The following is a 21,737-nucleotide window of genomic DNA, read 5'->3' as shown; positions in this document are numbered from 1 at the left end:
CGTGAGAGGCACCCCCAAACTACCTATGGGCCCAGCCCCAGTGGGCCTCCACTCCAAGGAAGCCCAGATGTGTTCCAACACTGGCAAACACCCAGCAACCCCCCCCCCCCAATACCGGCAAGGACCTGACTCTCAGTACTACCTACTCGCCCCAAACTACCTATTTTATGCTCACTGGCTTGCCTGCTACCTAGTGCCGGCCCCTGCCCAGCCAGGCCCCTGCTGCTTCCTGCTGGCAGTCTTTGGGGACACCCCTCCCCCAGGCTGCGCCAAGAAGGCACTGGGGTCTGGGGATCAGGGCATTGGCTTCTATTTAAATTGAAAAATAATATATTTATTCCAAAGCATTCTAAGTGCTGCAACCTAGAAGCCCTCCTTCTCTGGCCTGGGCACCCCAAGTTCAGGCCCGTCATCCCCCCAATTCTGGAGGGGAGCATTCCCAAGCTAGCTGCAGATCTCTGGATTAGCTTCTGCTTAGTAGGACTGCAGAGATGCTCCCAGCCTCCTTGCCCTCTCCTCTGGCCCCTGTGTCCTGCTGTCCAGCCATGTTGAATATGTACACCCTGACTTTTCCTACAATAGCAAATATTGTATATTTGAACAAGATTTTTTTTTTGGTCATTTATATAGTCTTGGAGCTCATTTGTAAGGCAATGTCTTGAGAAGGATGTGTTACTGGGGTGACTTTGTAGCATGGTGTGTTGTCTTGAGCTAACTCTCTAGCGGGTGGAGAGGGCCATTGCCCTCTCCAGTGCCCTTCATCTCCTGTGTTGTCCTGCGTCCCCCTAGTCCCCCTCGGCTCTAGCCTGGGGTTTCAGGAACGGGAAGGTTCGCTTCCCGTCTTGCCCAGCTGTGTTTCATGTAACAGAAAAATAAAGATGCTTGGTGACAAAGAAACAAACATGACTGCTTTATCTAGAGGGTCCTGGGGAAAAGAGGGTGAGCATATGGGAGAGCAAGCTCTGGTTGTGCCTGTGTGCCCAAAGAGGCTTTGGGGAAGCAAAAGTGGAAGGATGAATAGGATCCAAGTGTTGGGTTCCATGTTATGGTGTATATGTGTGTCGAGTCCCTTTTTGTGTGGATTTTTTATGTGTGGACTTGTATAGGTATATGTGTACCTCTCTTTGTATGTGTAGTTTGGTGTATGTCTGTGTATTCTTACATGAGAACATACTTGTATGTATTTCTGTGTCCATGATTGAGAGCATGCGCTTCCGTGTGTCCATAATTGTGTATGTGCATTTCTCTGTGTGGAGATTTTTGTCCGGTTTTTGTGTGTATGTGCCAACATCTTCCAGATCCCTTGAAAATAGAATCTTCGATGGATACATTCTATCCTATGAACCTCCCTAAAAGCTTTCATAAACTCCGTGAGCGAATCTAAAATCTGCCCTTTTCTCGAAGGCTCTGCGGTGGGCTTGGAAAGGAATATTACCCTTAGACTGATCCCGAATTCTTCCTGAGCCCTGAACCCGGCCCCAGGCTAGGAGGTGGGATTCAGGGCCTCTGACGCAGCCCCCACCCCCACCCCGCATTCAGGCGAGTCAGGGCGCCCCAGGGCCCAGCACTGCAGCTAAGGGGTGCGGGAAGGGGTAGGGGCCGCACCCCGTGCTGCAAAGCCTGAAACCTCGGTAGGGGTGTCTGGGCGCGGGAAAGGATGAAGGGCCGGGGAAGGAGCGAGGGGCGGTGGGGACAGCGCAGAACAGCGTGAGCTCAGCGGGCAAAGACCTCGACTCCAGTCTCCTGCCTGGGTTGGGCCCGCTTCTTATTGCTCTTTTAGTAAAACCCGGCCCAATTGGGTCCGTGAAACCTGCGGCCCCAAGTCGGGGCGGCCTCCGTGGTAAGATGGCGCCGGTGTAAGAGCTGCCTCCTCTTAGTGATGGGGAAAGGGTCATAAATCCGTTGTTGTTTATGAAAATTTACAACTTTGCAATACAACTTTATGAGTTGTTCGGCCCTTCCATTGGACGCTGTCGGTCATGTGGATGGGAACCGTGAACATGAACTTTTTTATAATTTCCCTTGCGAGAATAGAGCCGCATTCTTTCGCTCCGCTCCGTCCTGCCTGCTTCGGAGCTCTGCCTTCCAGCCTGGCTCGGCTATGCTTTGTCCGGCGATGGTGAGCGAGATGAGGCCCCTGCCGGGCCTGGCCCGGCCGCTCCCGCTGGAGGTGGGGCGCGCCCAGTTCCCGGCGCCGTGGCGGCCGCTTTGCAACTCGCAACCTGGCTAATTTCCTGCGTCCTCTGGCACCAGGAAGGAGGACAATTCGTCTCCTCGGGCTGCCCAAGCGACAGCTGTCAGAGGTGCAGGAGCTTCTGGGAGCCGCCATCTGAAGGTGAGACATGTGGGGAGACAGGAGCAAAGGTGGTGAGATGGCTCCGGGGGCGGTGGGTGAGGGCACCCAGGGCGGCGCTGAAGAGGGGCATACTCAGCCTCACCCACACTCACCGTTCACATTCGCCCCCCCAACACACACACTACAGCACACACACTACAGCGCGCGCACACACACACACACACACACAGCCTCTCTCTCCTCTGCCTGGCTCACCATGGCAGTAAAGGCCGCCTTCCCTCCATGGCACAGCGCCTGGCACCGCGTGGGAGCACTGAGGTCTTCTGTCTCCCCTTCCCCAGAGACCTCAGGAAGACCAAAAGGAAGTGGCTCTGCACCCTGCCTTCCCTACCAGCCCCTCGGGTTTGGATTTTTTCTCTCTCCCCTTCATGACCAAATTGGTTTGATTGAATTCCCCAACAAGTGGAGACAGTTCCCGACATGGGAAGGTGGGAAGAGGTGAGGGCAAGAGTGAATTAATCGACAGACATTTTATTAGCATAAACACACCACCTTCTATTCCATGGAAATTGGTTTCTGGAGAGAAAGGGGGAATGAGGGAAAAACAAACAAGGACTTACTAATTCAGCCAGAGTCCTCTGCTGATTGCCTGCTTCCCTTCACGCTGTTTTCCGATGAGAGAAGTGTCTGAAGCAGCGGGAGAAGGAATAGGTGCCTGGGTGCAACTCTGTGTTGGAGGAGATGATGGGGTTAATTGGCTGGGTGTTGCTTGGCGGGAAGTTTCGGCGCAGAGGATGTAGTGGTGCTTTTGCGAGTGGCAGGAGCCCACAGCTAAGGTGGAAGGAAGGAAGCAGACCGAGTTTGGGCGATAGGGGGACCCCCCACTCACCTCGGCGCGGCGGGCTGGAGACCGCGCGCCCCACTACCCGCCGGCGGGGAGAGGACGGCGGCAGCGCCCGGGAGTCGGCGCGGAGGGTGCCGCGGGCATTGTCTTTATGTAGCCCGGTGACCCAGACTGTGGCTTGGCCTGGGTGCGCCTTGGCCAGATTTGCCCCAGGGAGCTTCCCGGGACAGCGAGTAGAAACGATCCTGAGGTTCTGGGCTCGTGTTCTTTTTGTTTGTTTTTTGGCTTTGACTGTTGTTTTCCCACCTTAAGATAATACTTTACTGTGCGTTAGATAATTAAGAAGGGGTTGGGGATGTCTGGGACGTCCACTGGCGGTGCGGGTGCGCTCAGGGCGGATAAAGCGGCGCGTTTGCATCGCAGAGCCGCGGGGCTGCCTGACTGCGGCTGCCGCGGGCAGATTATTTATTGCGACCGCGCTAGCGCTCGCTGCTGCCACGCTGTGGCCGTCACCGGGACCGACGCCAGCCACAGCCCCGCGTCCTGCAGCCTGGCGCGACTGCTGCGCGGGCCCCTCAGAGATTCCCTAGCAGGCCGAGGAGAGAGGGGCGAGGGAGGACCTAAGGGGCGGCCTTCCAGGGCTGACGGGCCCGGAACCTCCCCTGCCTTGGTCACCCTTGGCAGGAACTGGACTCCCGACTAGACTCGGGTCCTCCCGCCCCAACCCCAGCACCATGGAGACTGGTTGCACAGGCCGCCTGGCACGTCATGGCTGCTTCTGTCCAAACCGCGCGTCCCAAGGCCCCGGGGGCGCACGCTGGTTCGAGGAACGCGCCCGCTTTGGGATTTTGAAATCGGAGAGGGCACTCCTAGTCCTGAGGCCTGCAGGCCTGGCTGGCCCTGAGGAGGATTGTCTATGGCAAGGAAGGCGGGCTTTGGCTCCAAGCGAGGGCCTGTGACAGGCAGAGGCCGCACCTGTGTGCTATGGGCTCTGGCCTGGGCTCGAGATCCCGGCGGACAGGGTGGCCTTCAAGGTCCCCCCAACACACCAGCAGGCCGCCCTCCAGGCTGATGGAGGTGGAGGAGCTCAGTGGGCAGCCCAGGGAAAGGGCGGACTATGGGGCCCTGCTCGCCATCCTGTCCCCCTTGAAGAGCAGCTGAAAGGTAAGTGGACTTTCTGTGTGGCTTTGACCGAGAAGAGAGCCCTGGTGGCCATTCTCACCATCCCAAGAGAGGCTCCCTCCAGCGTCTGGGGCTCCTATTCTTGCCTGAGTGGGTCTCTCTTCCTCTCTCTCTCTCTCTTTCCATATATATATATATAGGCACCTAATGCTGGTTGGAGAAATAAATTGGGCGGCTGCCAACATGATATGTACCAGCCTTGGCTAACACGCAGGGATTTCAATTTAATATATTTCTTTCCATCATAGTGCCTGTAGAAGCTAAAAATACGGGGTTTTTTGCTCTTAGCTAAGAAATCAAATTCTCTCGTTGACTAGTACAATTATTAGATCGAAAATTCAAGTCAGACCATAACAAACAATAATGGTAGTAAACTGCCACTGGCCCTAACACTGTGTGGGACCTGGGGGAAGGAAGCAGAAATTATAAATGTAAACATTTATGAACATCTCCAAATGGTTATTTTCGTCTTACATGATAACAACTTGCTTGAAATCACTGTCATCTGATGGTCTTATTTAAGAAACTATAACTCAAACAAGATTTTCTTCGAACATAACTTTTAAAAAACAATTCCCCTTTTATTTTTTGGCTCATAAGCTTTCATTTTCACCTTTCAGGTCCTTTTCCTGAGGAAATGCAAGGGAAATGTTAAAATCTATCCTCTCCCTGGAGGTCTTTCTTTGTATATGTAAAGGAGAAACTTTCGGGGCTTGGATGATTGGGGCACAGGCAGAAGGCTTCTGGGCGAACCTCCATCGGGTGGGCAGCTGCGGCTTTCCATGGTATACTCTAGGCTCTGTGGAGGGTGACCTTTCCCAGTTTTTTCCTTTTGGGGGAAGTGAGGGCAGGAAAAAAAAATCGAGAAGCAGGGAAGAAATTAAGGAAGTCATTGCCAGATTCCTAGGGGGGGTATTGCCACTCTCCCCAATTCCTGAACCCCATCAGCCTGCATTCACCAGTTTTACAGGTCTTATAAACACCTTCCAGAAATTCAACCAAATCGTATAAATAGTCTTTCTTCAACCTCTACAGAATTGAGGATTTTAAAGCTAATTCAGGGGATTTTACAAGCCCAACAAATACAGTGGTAAAAATGCCATTGGAAAGATATCACATTTTACAAAACGAGATTGATCCATGTGCTGTAAAAGTCAACTATCTCCAAGGCACACCTCTCAGGGGAGAGACAGCAGCCCAGCACAGGCTTTTCATGTCCTGTCTGGGGAAGGCCAGGCCTCGGACCGCGGTAAAAGCAGTTCAGACGATTTCTGGAGCCGGTGAGACAACTGTTCCCGGTTTGGGCCGACCGCGGGTGGCAGGCAGCCGGAACGGTCCCAGGAAAGGCAAGAAAGAGGGCACATCCCAGGACAGTGCGTGCTGTCGGGCGCCCCGGAAACCCAGCACATCAATTATCCCGCAGCCTTGCGCCGGCCGAGTTGCCCTCTATGCCTGGCTGGACCAGGCACCCTGGGTCGCCCGCGCCTCTCGAATGAGGACAGAGCTTCCACAAGTGGATCTGTCTCAGCTCTGAGCTGTCCGGGTGACGGAGGGCGAGTCCCGGGGCGCTGGGTGAGGGGAGCAGGTTCCCGGCTGGCTTCGGAGTTAGTCTCACGGCCACTCCTCTGCAGGTCCCTTTCTCGTTCAAACCAGTAGTTTCTGGCCTCTCGGTTCCTGAGTTCAAAGACGGGGCGGGGGTGCACAGCTTGTGGGGGTGTTCTGAGGCCAGGCAGTCGCTGGCCATTGGCGGGGAGTCCACTGGGACTCAAAGGAGACATATCCTATTGTGGGCGGAGGGGGCCGGCGGGGAAGAGACTACGTTTGGCGACGTCCTGGTCAGCTCAAGGTGAGCCTTCCGCTCTCAGCGGCCAGGCCCAGGCCCTCGGTGGCAGTGGGAAAGGCGGGACAGAAGGGATGCACCGATTCCTAAGGCGCAGGAAGGCCTGGTTTCGCAGAGCCCCCTCTCCAGCTCCGGAACCCGCACCCACTGGTAGGGAATTGCGGGGGGAGGGGCAAACTCAGGGCCTGCCGGGAGGGAGGCCGGCGGGGAGCAAAGCCACCCTTGTCACCGCCCCTCCCGGCGCAGAGCTGTCAGGTTTCCTGTTTGGAGAGAAAAAAACAGCCAAAATCCAGCAAGGCAAAAAAGGAGGAGGAAAGAGCGGGCCTGGTGGGGCCTTTGCTGCGGCCCGGACGCTGGTGCCCCGACCCCGGCCCCGGCCGGAGCCGCGCGGCCCTGCCCGCCGGTGCCCGCCGCCGGCGTTCGGGAGGACAGCCGGGCCGGCTGGCTGTGCGCGCCCATTAATCTGCCGCGCGGGCGGCGGGCGGGCGGGCTGGGGGCTGTTTGTAACTTTGCTGCCTCGGTCGCCGCGGTCCCCGGGGAGCGGGCTCCGGCGCTCACTCCCATTGGCCGCCGCCGCGTCAGCTGGTGCGATTTGCTGCTGTCGCTTTTGGCGTTCGGCCATCCAGAAACAAACCAGTTCGATGACTACTAATAGTTATAGCCAGATGTACTAATACACAACAAATCACAGTCCTGCAGAGGGGCGCGCAAATGAGTTCCTATTTTGTGAATCCCACTTTCCCCGGGAGCCTGCCCAGCGGCCAGGACTCCTTCTTGGGCCAGCTGCCCCTCTACCCGGCCGGCTATGACGCGCTGAGGCCCTTCCCGGCCTCTTACGGGGCGTCGAGCCTCCCGGACAAGACATACACCTCACCTTGTTTCTACCAACAGTCCAACTCGGTCCTGGCCTGCAACCGGGCGTCCTACGAGTACGGGGCCTCGTGTTTCTATTCTGATAAGGACCTCAGTGGCGCCTCGCCCTCGGGCAGTGGCAAGCAGAGGGGCCCCGGGGACTACCTGCACTTTTCTCCCGAGCAGCAGTACAAACCCGACAGCGGCAGCGTGCCAGGCAAAGCCCTCCATGACGAAGGCACCGACCGGAAGTACACGAGCCCTGTTTACCCCTGGATGCAGCGGATGAACTCCTGCGCGGGTAAGGCATTTCCCTGCAGACCCCCCCCAAGAGAGTGGAGGGAGAGGGGGAAGGAGGCAGGGAAAGAAGGAAGGAAGGAAAAGACAGAAAGTAGAAAGAGGAAGTAGAAAACAGGAAAGAATGAACAAAGTTTCTTAGTTTTTTAAAGAAGGTTAAAAAAAAAAACCATTCCCAATGAGGCAATCAAGCTGTGGCAGAGTAAAGGCAGGGCATTAGTGTCCATGTAAAGCGACACCTCAGGGGACCGTGGGAGGTCACTGCCACGCTATGTGAGACCCATGACAGGGGCAACCTGAAGAGAGAGCCAGGCTGGATGGGAGGGAGCGCCTGCCCACACCGCACCCTGGTAACATCCTGCTCAGATGTCCAAGCGAGATGGCCCTTCTGTAACCATCACTGATAACACCCCTTCACTTCCAAACCCCCTCTCCTTTCTGCCCTTCAGAAACGCAGGTAGATAAAGGCCCTCATTTGGCCTCTTCCAGCGTCTCCCCAAAGCCTTGGAGGGCCACGTCCCCAGCCTCAGGATTTTTCTCTCTCTCCTCCCTCCCCTCCTCCCCCTTCCATTCAGCTGCTCACTCAGCCAACTTCTGCCTCCTTCTGAGGCCCTGCCTGAGTCTCACACACCCAGCTTGGGGGGAGCCCCCCACCCATGGACCCCTTTGGCACCAGAACAGATAGCCCATCACAGTCCTCCATTTCCAGAAACCTCGGATGGCCCATAGCTCCATCTCTTTGCCCCTGGTTTCCAAAAACTCGACAGGGAATCCTTGGAGCAGGACAGAATCTAATGTGGATTCTTAAACTTACAATGTTTTGCTTTAAAATCCACTTTTATTATTTTTTTAAAAGGAGCTCTGTGTTTCTCAGAAGGGCCATATAATTTGGGGGAGTTTGCAAAGATTCAAGAGGGCCGACCATTTTAAATTTTCCAAAAAGCATGTTGAGTCCTGACATGGCTGGCCACAGTAACATCTTTATGGAGATCCATGTGTGAATTCAATGTCTATTCTACTCACAGGGTTCCACACCCACCACTCCCAGACATACACACACTGCAGTCCCACAAAAACACGACTTAGGTACCCCGAATTAAGAATGATTCGTTCTATTCTTTTGCTTGTAGTAGTTTTCTTACAGAGCAGATTTTTCAAAAACAATAACTTCCCACCCCAACTCGTTTTAAGTGGAAAACGTCTCGACTGGTATGAAATAATTTTCTCCCATCCAGCCCGCTTTTGGCCCCAGATATAGTGGGGGAGGCTGAAGTAGAGGCGGGTGATTCCAGCCCAGAGGCCTGGGGCGCGGGGCACGGGGCTGACCGGTTGGGCTGCCCGGATGCTGGCTTATCCAGGCCGGCCATTTCTGCCCGCAGGTGCTGTGTACGGGAGTCACGGGCGCCGGGGCCGCCAGACCTACACGCGCTACCAGACGCTGGAGCTGGAGAAAGAGTTCCACTTCAATCGCTACCTGACGCGGCGCCGCCGCATCGAGATCGCCAACGCGCTCTGCCTCACCGAGCGCCAGATCAAGATCTGGTTCCAGAACCGCCGCATGAAATGGAAAAAGGAAAATAAACTCATCAATTCCACACAGCCCAGCGGGGAGGACGCTGAGGCAAAGGCGGGCGAGTAGACGCCTGGGCAGGGACCAGGCCAGCGCCGCAACATCTCTCGGCTTTGCCCCTTGCCTTCGCCTGGTCCCCAACTTTTCTCGCCGCCTCCCATCGGGGAGCTTCCGCAGCTTCAGAGGAGCCCGGAGCTTTGCAAACGCCTGAGCATTTATTTCTTACAAATAATAATAATAATAAAAACCACACACAGCCAATCCCAGCGGTGGAGCGGGGCGCACTGCACGTGCAGTCCTGCTCTCCAAGGCTGCCCAAGCTGGCTCCGCATCCCAGGGCTCGCCCCGAATTCGTCCCCGGCTCTTGTGCTATCGCCTCTGCGCGCCCCTGAGCTCCCGACGCAGGGTTGCTGGAGAGGAAAGAACCCCGGGCTGAGCCCCTTTTGGTGTCTGGGCGTTTCCGCCTCGGTCCCTCGCCACCGAATCTCGGAGGACACCACCAAATCAACTCTGGCCACTGGAAAGAGGGGGCCTAAAGGCTGGGGCCCCAGCACTGCGGTGGCCTCCCAGGCCGCCCCCAGACAGGAAGAAGCGCAAGGAACAAAGGGGGCCCTGAGAGAGCCTGGTCTCTCGGCCCCGCGCGCAACCGTCCGTGGAAGAGAAGCAGCCTCAGCTGAGCTGAACCAACCTGGGCGCGGGTGGAACTTTACAGCCCCGGGAGCGACTGGGCTCCCGAAGGCTCTGGGCTTTGGATTCCGGCTCCCCGCCTCCGACAGTGCCGGTGCTGCCACCAGAGCAGCCTTCAGGACCAAAGGAGGCGGCCCAGGGCCATGGGAGCCGCAAAAGTCCTGGTTTCCAAATGTGCCAGGGGTGCCGGCGACGCCCGGCCTCCAGCGGGGAGACTCCCCCCATGCCTTTCGGCTGTATTTGTGGTTTGCTTTCTTCTTTCAGAACCCAGGAAAAGAACAACGGAGATACTAGGCACTGCCACGAAATGCTTGCATTAGCGCTCTCATTTTACTCCTGGAGGTCTAAGCGAGACCCGAATAACTCGGCCCACGGATTCCCAGCCCCCAAGCAGCTACTGTGGCTACGGGGAGCCTCGGCCCACTCGCTGGGTTCACTGAGAACCCTCCGATTTGGGGCCGGCTGGCTCAAGGGACCCTGTGTGAAGATTCTTCAGGCTGGATACTTCAAGCAAATCAAACAGCAAACTAATGACACGAAGACCATATTTACACGAAAGAAAAATCGACTTCGGTTATAAAAGTGTATGGAATTTGACCTCGCCTCGGAGAAACACTACACAAAAGCTATCTTTAATAGACGCTTGTCATTTAAGAGCGGCAGGGACACTGTCCCTCATGCGCTCGCAAAAACAGAGCCGTAATTGTAGCTACTGTTGCGGGCAGGATTTATTTCTCCAGTTGGCTAAATAGCCTCCCCCCTTCCCTGAAGGTGATATCTGTATTTTCAAATTTCAGAGCTGCCGGCACGACGGGCAGAACCGACCCCAACCTCGACACAAAAATAAGAGGGGCTGCACAGTGGGGAAATAAAGTTGTTGTAAATAAAATCCAAGTCACCATCTCCCCCCAATCCTCTGCATCCTCGCCGGGCACGCGATCGGCAGCTGACGGCCTCACAATTGGTACATCCTAATGGAACTGCGAGGGAAATGCAATAATTTTGCCATAATGGGCTGTAACCTCAATTCGACCCCGGCCCTTGCAGCCCTGGGTCGGAAGCGGAGCGATGCGCCCTGCCTCCAGCGGGTGGCGCTCGAGTCCGACTGAACGGCAGCAGCGGGCGGCGGGCACGCGCCTGGGGCGCGCGCGCCACCCCTCTCGCCTCCACCCAACTCCCCCATTAGTGCACGAGTTTACCTCTAGAGGTCATCAGGCAGGATTTACGACTGGACAACAAAAGCACGTGATTCGAAGTCGTACCCCATATTTGGGTGCCTACGTAGGAGGGAACCAAGTACATGTCCCAGTCATTTCCATAATTCATCATAAATTGTGCAAGGGTGCTATAGACGCACAAACGACCGCGAGCCACAAATCAAGCACACATATCAAAAAACAAATGAGCTCTTATTTTGTAAACTCATTTTGCGGTCGCTATCCAAATGGCCCGGACTACCAGTTGCATAATTATGGAGATCATAGTTCCGTGAGCGAGCAATTCAGGGACTCGGCGAGCATGCACTCCGGCAGGTACGGCTACGGCTACAATGGCATGGATCTCAGCGTCGGCCGCTCGGGCTCCGGCCACTTTGGCTCCGGGGAGCGCGCCCGCAGCTATGCGGCCGGCGCCAGCACGGCGCCCGCCGAGCCCAGGTACAGCCAGCCGGCCACGTCCACGCACTCGCCTCCGCCCGACCCGCTGCCCTGCTCCGCTGTGGCCCCCTCGCCCGGCAGCGACAGCCACCACGGCGGGAAAAACTCCCTGGGCAACTCCAGCGGCGCCTCGGCCAACGCCGGCAGCACCCACATCAGCAGCAGAGAGGGGGTTGGCACGGCGTCCGGAGCCGAGGAGGACGCCCCCGCCAGCAGCGAGCAGGCGAGCGCGCAGAGCGAGCCGAGCCCGGCGCCGCCCGCCCAACCCCAGATCTACCCCTGGATGCGCAAGCTGCACATAAGTCATGGTAAAGCCAGCCTTTTTCTAAATCCACGCGGCCGCGGGGGCGCGGCTCTCAGTCCTCCCTCTTTCCTTTACCGCCCTCTCTCCCCGTCTCTCTCCTCGTCTCGCCTCTCCCAGCCCTGTGGAGCCTCTCCCCGCCGTTCTCCTTCCCCTGCCTTCCTCCTTCCTCCTTCTCTTCTCCGCAGCGCCCAGCGCTCGCAAATGAGGGGGAAAGGGCCGCTGGCCAGGCAAGTTTAGACGTTGAAAGGCGGGGAAAGGAAAAACCCATATCGAACCCCAGCGCCTCGGAACGCGCTCCCGGGTCAGGCCAGCCAAGCAGGGCGCAGAGAGGTAGAGGATGGCAGTAGGGCTGTGAATCGGGCTTGTCAGGGTGGATAATTTATGAGGAGGGCTACGCTGGGGAAACAGCGTTACTAATTAGAGTCCCCGAAAAGGGGCTTGGGGGGGGAATAATGGAGACGAGAGTCGGCGGGATTCTGAAGTTTGGGGGCAGGAGGGAGAACAGAAAAGGAAAGGGAAGAAAAAGAAAGCAGGCGCCCCAAGCGTGCAGGCTGGAACAGGAGGCGGCTCGCGGGGCTGGAACTTTAAGGGAGGGTGACCTGAAGGCCACTTGGGCGCTCAGCAAGGGGCCTTGCTTTGGTGGGTGTCTGAGCGGTGGGCAGCCTGGGAGGGCGGTGCCCCCGCCTCGCCTCGGGGCTCCAGGGGCAGGGCCAGAGGGCAGGAGAGGGGTGAGGGAACGCCGCCGGGCGAGCCTCCGGGACGCGGCTCCAGCCTCAGATGGGCCGATTGTTCCCTGAGTCCAAATCGTATTGTTTTCTCTCTAGAAAGGAAGAGGGAAGGAAATTCGGGAGGGGTGGGCAGGCGAGGAGGGAGGACTTGTTGAGCTTTTCTCCCCTGTTCTCTGCTCAGGACCCTGGCTCATCCTGCTGGCGGGCTTTAGTAGCCAGGGACTGAGGAGTTGGTGGCTAAACCGCTGACTTTTCTGTTGCAGACAACATAGGCGGCCCGGAAGGCAAAAGGGCCCGGACGGCCTACACGCGCTACCAGACCCTGGAGCTGGAGAAGGAGTTCCACTTCAATCGCTACCTGACCCGCCGAAGGAGGATTGAAATAGCACATGCTCTTTGCCTCTCCGAGAGACAAATTAAAATCTGGTTCCAAAACCGGAGAATGAAGTGGAAAAAAGATAATAAGCTGAAAAGCATGAGCATGGCGGCGGCTGGAGGGGCCTTCCGCCCCTGAGTATTTGAGCGTTTAAAGTACTGAGCAGTATTAGCGGACCCCGCGTAGTGTCAGTACTAAGGTGACTTTCTGAAACTCCCTTGTGTTCCTTCTGTGAAGAAGCCCTGTTCTCGTTGCCCTAATTCATCTTTTAATCATGAGCCTGTTTATTGCCATTATAGCGCCTGTATAAGTAGATCAGCTTTCTGTTCATCTCTTTGTCCTGAATGGCTTTGTCTTGAAAAAAAAAAATAGATGTTTTAACTTATTTATATGAAGCAAGCTGTGTTACTTGAAGTAACTATAACAAAAAAGAAAAGGGAAAAAAAACACACAAAAAGTCCCCCTTTGACCTTGTTAGTGCCAATGTCGTGTGTTGCACTCCAGTTGTTTAACTGTGCATGTGAGTGGAAGTGTTCCTGTCTCAGTAGCTCCAAGCTGTTAAAGATATTTTTATTCAAACTACCTATATTCCTTGTGTAATTAATGCTGTTGTAGAGGTGACTTGATGAGACACAACTTAACTTGTTCGACATGTAGTGACTAGTGACTCTGTGACGAAAACTGTGACTCTGAGCGGTGTGTCCCTGCGTGCCTTTGTAGGACCCTTTGCACGAACTCTGGAAGTGGCTCTTATAAGCGCAGCTTCAGTGATGTATGTTTTTGTGAACAAAGTTACAAATATTGTCCAAGTCTGGCTGTTTAAGCAAACTGTGATCAGCTTTTTTTTTTTTTTTTTTGTATTTGTTTTTAAGGAAAAAATACTGACTGGAAACAAAAAATAAACTTTCTATTGTAAGTTCTCTTGGTCTGGTTTGTGCCAAATAGCAAGCGGCTCTTTCTGCTCTTCTGTCTGTCTGTCCAGTGTGGAAGGCTGTGAGTCTGAGGCTACCTGAGCAGCCTGCCTGTGCAAGGCGCCCTCAGACCGACACCCTGATCCGCGGCCTCCCTAACTCTGACCCATCAGAGAGTTCAGGGCAGAAGGTGGAAAAGCTGGAGGTGGTGGCAAAGCCTGAGTCCAGCCTGCCCATCTCTGAGGAAACCAAATTAACTTGCTGGGTACAAAAAAGAGAAAGAGAGAGAAAGGAGCAAAAGCCCAGGGCTTTGTTAGCCACCCTCGGGCCCGCACAGATGCTGCCTCTTTCCTAAGGCCATCCTAGGCCTCCACTTGGTGAAGAGGCTGCTGTGCCAAGTTGTGGCCCCCAAACCCCCTGCCCCTGACCCACCCAGACACCCCTTTCCACTCCTCGCCCTGGACCCAGTTGGCGTCTTTTGCTACAATTAATTTGCTGCAAATGGAAGGTACTTACCCCATCCTAGCTCGATTGGGAAACTCCTCAGAGCAGCTAAAGCGCAACTAGAGATTTGCACATTTACCGACTGCTTACTCTGATGCCGTCTTTCCTTTTAAAAGTTATAAAACAGTAAACTTTATAAGCCCCAGTTCCGGCTATATGACATTTGGGTGCCAAATGAATAGGGTTTTGTCTATGAATTAGATCGTAAAATCATCCATAGCACAGACAGATCGGCTCACTGGCTATAAAACGTCACGTGGGGCCATTAAAGTAAGTTTTATGGTTTTGGGGAGTTGACATCCAACATTATATACCACATAACATATAATCTCACTGACGCTGGACTCCATTTGACTCTTTTGCAGGCTACGTGTGCCGCCTGGTCATTCAAATTGTCAATTTTAGGTCCAGAAGTGTCCAAACTACAAGTTCTCAAAACTCTCTGAAAAATGGCTCCCTCCGAGTTAAGGTAAGCTCGCCTCCTGAGCGCTTTCAACTTTATTTGTACTCTGAAAACTTTCTTCCTCGACCTTTCTCTCTTTCTCTTTCTGTCTCTGGTTCAATACCTCTGTGGTCGCCTCTGAATTCTAAAGGGGAGAGCAAACTTTCCCCCTGCCCAAAGGAGCAGCGCCAGGAGCCAGCCCTACGGAGGCACCACGGGGAAAAGCGCCTGTGGCCGCGCCGCATCCCCAGGCCCAACTTTAATTGCTGCACAACCGCGGATGTTAATGACTTCCGCTGCTCTCGCAGGCGCGCAAAAAGATGATTTTTGTGTGCGAATGGGCCTGTGTGTGCAGCCCTAGCAGGGCCGCCTCCCATTGGGGCCTGGCGGGGCAGGGCTCCTGGGGGCAGCGGAGCCCTAGGGTGGGGGCTGGGAGACAGCGGGGCGCCGGCCGCGGGCGGGCGCCGAGGGCCGCGCTGCGCCGGGAGTGCTTGGGCGTTGGAAAGAAAGGCCGGGCAGGGGCGAGGCGGACTCTGGCGGGATTCCTTACGGGGCTGTGGCAATGTGTCTTCGCGGGCCGGGGTCATTTGGCAGCCCTGAATTGAGGCGGCTGCCTTCGGGGACGATTTCAGGCTGGCTGGTGAGAGCCCGGAGGGTGGCAGAGGCCGGCGAGGCGCGGGCTGCACCTCAGGCTGGGCCCCTGGGTTACGAGGCCGAGCCCAGGGCACTAGCGCCCACGGGACGCTGGGCACCGCGGGTCGCCACCTGGGGGGAGGGCGCAGCAGCCCCTGCCCCGCACCGGGACCAGGCCCTGAACCTTGTTTGCCTGTACGTTCTTTTTATTTTGGTGGGACTGTTCTCACCCGCCTGTGAGTCTGAAGCAATAAACTTTATGGCCGGATTTAACTTAAGTCTTTGAATCTCCAGGCTAAATGAAAGGAGTTAAAGCGCCTTCTTTTCTTCGCCTTGCCTTTCTTCTCCCTCTCTTCTTTCCTTTCCTCTCCTCCTTTGTAGAATTAAAACATCTAGTAGGCACAGGACCCTCAAAAGGCAACTTAGGCATCCCCCTGGATAACACGGAAGATTAGAGAAATTTACTCCCCAGCAACATGCAGGCAAATTCTCTCTCCCAAACTGTGTCCTAAAGTTTGGGGGGAAATCGAGGTGTCTTCAATGCCCAACTTAAAAGTCCCCAGAGCCATTAGGTTGTTTTTCCTGACACGTCATAAAGGGTAGTATAGGGAAGAAACTGGTTGTTTGTCAGTAGGAGATTTCCGCCGTTCTTTTGTTAGCTGCTCTTTCTGTTTGATCCCAGGAAATTTACATAATCTATGATTTCCAAAACAGTCCCCATTATTGCACCAACGGGTGAAGTAAGGTGAAATAAATTTTTCCTGGGTACAATTCCAGCTTGGCCTCAGCTACCCACTCTGGCCCCAACCCCCCCACATTCTTCAGTGGCAAAGCCATGACTGGGGATTGCTGGGGTCTTTCTCTGGATGGGTACCCACAAGGGACCTCGCAGATTTCCCCGTATTCCTTCTGAAGAATTAAGCCATATTCTCCAAGTCAGAAATGAAACAAAAAATGGGATCTTCTGTCCCCAACTGCTTTTCTCCTTAGAGGCTGGGTAGTTTTCTGCAAGTGCTAATTGATAAAGATATTTACTAAGTGCTTAAAGTGAAAAAATTTAAAGTATAGATTTGGAATTTCAACAAACTTTATTGTGCAGAGACCACTTTCGCTCAACATAAGTCCAACAGATGTCCCCAAAGTCAGAGGTCCGAAAAGCAAAACCTGGGAAGTTTTTTAAAAAAAAATTGAAACCATCCCACAAGTCCAGCTTCTCTTGAGTAGTGGCAAGGTGAATGCCTGAAGTCATTTTGGGTAACCTGGTAAAGCGAGCATTGATGTCTCAGCACTCAGGAAGATGGGTCTGCATCTCAGGGGGAGCCAGAATGTAAACTCTATTTGGGTTCTCTTTTATTATGTCTCTCTGAGAACTCTGCAGTCTTTGTTTTACTGCTCTCAGTTTTGAGTTCTTTATTGGAAAATATTGGGTTAAGATTTTATTTTAGTTACTCATTTGGTGATCTTGCTTGAGTGATTTCTTGGTGACTAAAAGTAGTAGCAGAAAAAAAGAGTGATAGGGCTGCTGGCAGGTTCATTTGAGTAACTTCCCTGGAGGAAGCGTCCACACCATCTCTGTGTCCACATCCCACCCTGGGGTGTGGGAATGGCAGAAAGGCTGTTGGACTGATATCCAGCATCACACAATCTACAGAATCTTTCTCATGAATTGCAAAAATTACAGGCTATAAATATTGTCAGCCTGCTTATTTCTGTCTGTTGTAATCTTCAGAAAACTTTAGAGTTTAAGACAGCAGGCCAACTCACAAGGAGTTAAATGACCTTTAAAAAAAGTACAGCCTCCAGTCAGACTTATGGGAGCATTATTGGAGGATTTTTTTTCTTTCTTCCTATTTTCATAGGAAGCATAGTAAAGAGGATGGCTGGCTATCTGCCCATTTTGTAGATAAATTATTTCTTCTTGTGCATCCTTGGGGTTATTTTTGCAGAAGAACTTACTTAGAAAAAAATCTCTGTCATTGGGGGTTTTATGAAGACATCCAGCCTCAGCCAGTGGCAGAAGTGTCTGTCTGTGCTCCTCGTCTTGTAAAAGGAGAAGGCGTCTGAAATGTTCAGGGCCCCGTGTTTCTACAAGCTACAGAGACAATATTTCCTGAACTATAAATATAATAGGAAGCTTCTGGTCACACTTACTTAGGGGTTTGTTAGGGTTTCCATGGTCTAATTTCACAACATTATGCCAAGATTCCTTTTCTCCTGCTCTTTCCCCTGCTTCATTGTTGGCGGCTCTGGGAGAGCAAGACAGAATTTTCTACAAAAAATGGAGTCATGTTCATTTGTTGAGATGTGAAGAGTATTATATCCAAACAATTAGTGAGAGGAGAGCAAATTACATCCCGAAAGATGGGCTATTAAAAAGGAAAACAATCCTTTTAGCTTAAAAGATGCCCTTCGAAGCCTCTCGGGCCTTAGCTGTGCAGTCTGTCTGAGGTTTGCCCATCATGGAGACTGCAGAACATTGTGGGCTCCATCCCTTTGGCTTCCAAGGCAGAATTTCTTTCTAGTCAATGACAGAACTATAAACGAGGCTTCCAGATGGGACTGAGGGGGTCAGCCTAGGCTCCCACCCACACAGGAGAGGGGAGCCACAGTCCCAGGCATTTGAAAACCCCAGAACTGGAAGATTTGCCTAGGTCTCTTTTGTTTGGTGTTTTTCACAAAGAAATCTGTTCTTCTCCCACCAGGTCCCCTCCCCACAAACCAGTCTTTTCAATAATAATATTTGTTATGAAGGTTATTGGGTAATTATTGCGATTTTGTGAAGCAGCCCTTGCTGGAGGTGAAGTCTGTCATCGCCTAACAAATGATGCCCGCGCAGTTCACTGCCGGGTTAAGTAAATGCAGAGAAGATAAATCTGCACACCCTAGGAATCGCCAGCAGAGCACGCTTTAGTACAAGTTCACAGTCAACTCGCCTGCCTGGGCCAGCTCTCCCAACAATTAGGGCTGCATCTTTATTTTTAAATAAAGAAAAAAAAATGTCTCCAACTCCCATTGCCTGCTTCCTCCCCATCTTGTTCCTTTCACTTTTTTCGAGGTTCCCCGTCCTACTCCAAATTTTCCTTGTAAATGTAATGATGAGTAATTTCAAAATAATCTCATTTCTATTTAAGTGCTGACAAAAAGAGGTAGGAGGCTGATTTGACAGGAAATACAGTCAGAAACACACAAAAATATCCAATTCACCCTTTTATTCCAAAAGGCCATGGCAGAAGCAGAGCATCCCTGAGATCCTGGGGCGGGGGTGGGGGGGGGTGGCTTCCCCCTGAAAGAAGAAGCGCAGCTTTGTGTATTTTTGTGGTTAGTGCGTTACAACTGCAGGTCAAAAAGTTGAGGGTCAAAAGTTTACGTTGTGCAGCACTCTTAGCCATCTGCCCAGACAGAGTTTGATGTCAATGTTAGAGCTGCGATCTTGACTATCAGCACAAAAGATAAAATGGCTCGAAGTGACGCGTGTATCACGGTATGGACTCCAGGTGAACCCTAGTGGTTGAATGACCTCAATTACGGAGGAAAGGATAGAAAATTCCTCTTTTCAAGAGTAATACATGCTGTATTTCATCTTGAATTATCGCTCCCATTCTGAGGGAATAGCAGCAGGTAAATAGGCATAGATTACTGAAACACCAACACCTTAGATGTTGGAGAGCCAGGAGTTTGTTTGGGGGTTTGTCATGAAATAAAAAAGCTCAAAACTCATCAGTAGACTTTTAAGAAATAATGCAGCAAGTTTCCAATGTTCCATCATACCTTCAAAGGCAAGAGAATGGGGCAGGAAACGTCCTTTATTTGAAGCCGGTGATTGTGATTGGCCAGGTTTTTTTTCTTTTTAGTACATATAATGATCCCCAAAGTGTGTGAGAACAAGGGCAAACACAGGCACTTCTTGCAAAATGTATTCTTAGCAATTTTCAAACACAGAATGCTTTGGAACTGCCACCCACTAAACTCAAAGGGTTCTTATTGCTGGGAAGGGGAGGGAAGGAAATGAAAACCTTCCAGAAGAGACAGGATTCCTCCACCCCTCCACCAGTGAGAAAGTGCTTGTTGGTTCCACGAAAATGTTCCTGTTGTTGGAAATTTTTCATTATATTTGTTGTTAAACCTAAACTGAATGTAAGAGAAATGCTACAATCTATAATTGAATAACTAAACTGTAAAGAATATGGCATTTGAGCAGGAAGGTGGAATCCACAAATGCCTTCCTTCCTAAGACAACCCATGACAGACTTCTATTCTCCGGAAAGTAATCTTTAAAAATACATTGGGAATAAAAGCTAAGGAGAGGGGAAGCAAGCTAAGGAGGAAGAGTGGGAGAGTAGAAAAGAAAGGGGATAGTGTCTTAAGGAAGCGACTGGAACCATGTCTCTTGTGTGAGTTGCAACTGGAGAGCTAAACAATATTTTATTTGTCATGCACCTATATTAGCTGTAAGTGCTGGTGCCATTAGAATCTATTTTCTGGGGGACATATTTTCCTTTTCTATGTATTGATCTTCAGGTAATTGATCTTCAAGTAATCAGTGTACTAAAATAGAAGAGAAAGATGAAAATTGTTTTCCTAGACTTTTCTTTTCAACTTTAGACATAAGCTAATTCAACTACTCAGAATGTAGACTCTTGCAGGGATGTGTAAGATCATCCCAATATGTTCCAGTTGATTGGATTTGCTGGTGCCAGGTACATCCAGTAGTAAAGTAAATATTTCCCAAACACCGCTTTCATGGAAGTAGTCAGATTGCTTCCACTGTGCAATGTGTAAAGTTTTCATGCCAGTCGAGAGCTTGAAGCCAAATGGGAGTGTGCCAGATGAAAATAGAAGACAGGGAACAACTGTGGTGACTGCTGCTGCAGCAGTGAACACTTCACCACATCTGGGCTATGGAAATGAAGAAAACTGAAACCCCTCTATTACTCACCGAGACAATTAAGCGTCTCTTTGAGAAAACCTCGTTATTGTATTATTGGTTAAAAAGGTGCCACAACTTAGCAACATGTCAGCTTCAATAATCATAGATACATCTTAACCAGTTTTTAAAGTAAAAGAAAAAGGTATCTGCAGAAGTTAGTTGCTTTAGAGTGCTTACTTTTTTATTTGGAGGATTTTGATTTTTAGGACTCTCACACAGTCCTGGTTAAAATTCATGTATAATCCGAACATGAATTTCTCTTCTTATGCCTGGGTCGTGTACATTGTTCTAAACTACTGCAAGGAAACAACCCCCAATTAATTGGTCAAATGGCTGATAAACTACTGCTTCTCTAAAAATCATATGCCTAGCGTAGGTGGGGGGAAGCCCTCAAATGCGACCATCAGGCATTTTGAAATTCAGCCATTCCCGTGTGCGCTCCAGAGACGTGCTTCAGATAGAGAACAGTCAGTCTGGGGGACTCTCGCTCTAAAGAACAAAGGACAAATACAGTCAATACATTCCATAACGTTTACATTTCCTTTGCTTTTCCCTCCTTGGTTTTCCCTGAGAAGGAGTGACCTGGGCAAAGCACCCTGCTCTCTAAAAGACACTGTATAGACCTTTTAGAAGCACAAAGTCCAAGGCCGAGGTGAACTTCAGGTCAGCGCGTCTAACAAATATGAAAATGTCGGCTGGTGAAGGGCGAGCCTTGTGATTTAACAAAGACTGTCAATGTGTAAGATTAATAAGAAACAAAATGCACACGGTGTCACTGTTCGGTCACTTTGAAACTTGGGACAGGGTTGCATTCAAGAGGGAAGGCTGTTCCAAATATATTCAAAATGATTCAAATCAGATTCAAACTAGGCTGCAAATACTGCCTCCCTCTCGCCCTCCCTCTTCCTTGGACTCCCTTCGCTCTCCTTCTCCATCTGGGATTCGAGGACATGATGAAAAGTTATTTCACTTAATGGGATTTTAAGAAAGCTTTTGTTGGGAATATATGTTATCCCTGCACGTGGAAATGAGCAAATGTGCTTACCAGTTTCCCAAGAAAAGGATAACGCTTTCACCCTGCTTGGGACTGGAGCCAGTTGGTGTGCGAAGATTAGCACGCTCCCTCTCTGCTCGATTTCAGAGCATCCCATCTTTTCTCGGGCGAGATGCTGCTGGTAAACTTGTTTATTTATTAATTGAGTTAGTTTCTTCCTGGCTTTACTTTGGTGTCTTGAATCTTATGTGAAGGCAAGAGTTTGGTGTTTTTTTAAAAATGTTTTTCAAAAGATTATTTGATTCAATGGAATGATGCTACGGCTTGTAAAGAGAGATTGTGGAAGGATCAGAAAAGGTACTGAGATTGTTTATTACAGCCATAAATCTTGCAGTAAAATGTCAAAATGTCGGTGTGTGAGATAACACTTGGTGGTCCTGGCTCCATTTGTGTTTATGATACGAACCACAAAGACAAGTTACAGGCCATGGGGGATTCTGTGTAAGCCCATCTTCCTAAAGTAATAGAACCACATGAAACACAGGCATAGTTAACTCGTTTAGGTTAACCATATACAAAACAGCGCCCGTGCCTTGTTAATACTTTAAAATAGAAACTCAGTAGAAGGTTCTGAGGCTAAACAACTTGAATTTTGTGTTTTAGTGTCTGTAAATAATATTAAACAGATATGGGTA

The 21,737-nt window shown here is 51.6% G+C and overlaps 3 protein-coding genes and 1 long non-coding RNA gene across 7 annotated transcripts in view; 3 read left to right on the top strand and 1 right to left on the bottom strand.

The window, feature by feature from the left end:
- Positions 1 to 595: 595 nt before the first annotated feature.
- Positions 596 to 14,270, bottom strand: LOC138923777 (uncharacterized). The gene is made up of 3 exons (XR_011437888.1): positions 14,059 to 14,270; positions 2,917 to 3,023; positions 596 to 2,329 (listed from the first exon to the last, which is right to left on the bottom strand). It is a non-coding gene; the product is annotated as an uncharacterized lncRNA (long non-coding RNA).
- The window catches only part of HOXA3 (homeobox A3), a 44,982-nt gene continuing 25,440 nt past the window's right edge, over positions 2,196 to 21,737 (top strand). For 3 of the 4 annotated variants that reach the window (XM_070264712.1, XM_023639418.2, XM_070264713.1), the window contains exons 1-2: positions 2,196 to 2,335; positions 14,412 to 14,515. The gene's annotated coding sequence lies outside the window, so the exon portion shown is untranslated. Of the gene's footprint in view, positions 2,336 to 3,019; positions 4,305 to 14,411; positions 14,516 to 21,737 lie in introns of those variants that run through there. The other variant, XM_014739059.3, reaches the window with a different exon arrangement.
- On the top strand, positions 6,697 to 11,041 carry HOXA6 (homeobox A6). The gene is made up of 2 exons (XM_001499476.6): positions 6,697 to 7,315; positions 8,691 to 11,041. Exons 1-2 carry the CDS (start codon positions 6,874 to 6,876, stop codon positions 8,948 to 8,950), a joined length of 702 nt encoding a protein of 233 aa, XP_001499526.1. The 5' UTR covers positions 6,697 to 6,873; the 3' UTR covers positions 8,951 to 11,041.
- HOXA5 (homeobox A5) lies at positions 8,691 to 13,551 on the top strand. Its single transcript, XM_001499578.6, has 2 exons — positions 8,691 to 11,531; positions 12,519 to 13,551. The coding sequence occupies exons 1-2, from the start codon at positions 10,637 to 10,639 to the stop codon at positions 12,767 to 12,769; spliced, it is 1,146 nt and encodes a 381-aa protein (XP_001499628.2). The 5' UTR covers positions 8,691 to 10,636; the 3' UTR covers positions 12,770 to 13,551.

The sequence above is a fragment of the Equus caballus genome, chromosome 4 (genome assembly GCF_041296265.1).
Source record: "Equus caballus isolate H_3958 breed thoroughbred chromosome 4, TB-T2T, whole genome shotgun sequence".
Taxonomy (NCBI): domain Eukaryota; kingdom Metazoa; phylum Chordata; class Mammalia; order Perissodactyla; family Equidae; genus Equus; species Equus caballus.
This window is presented reverse-complemented; position numbering and strand designations above follow the sequence as displayed.

Coding starts and splice junctions, on each gene's coding strand:
- HOXA5 (XM_001499578.6), top strand. CDS start 10,637: ATGCGCCCTGCCTCCAGCGGGTGGCGCTCGAGTCCGACTGAACGGCAG. Junction 11,532..12,518: donor CAAGCTGCACATAAGTCATG/GTAAAGCCAGCC, acceptor TTTCTGTTGCAG/ACAACATAGGCGGCCCGGAA.
- HOXA6 (XM_001499476.6), top strand. CDS start 6,874: ATGAGTTCCTATTTTGTGAATCCCACTTTCCCCGGGAGCCTGCCCAGC. Junction 7,316..8,690: donor GCGGATGAACTCCTGCGCGG/GTAAGGCATTTC, acceptor TTCTGCCCGCAG/GTGCTGTGTACGGGAGTCAC.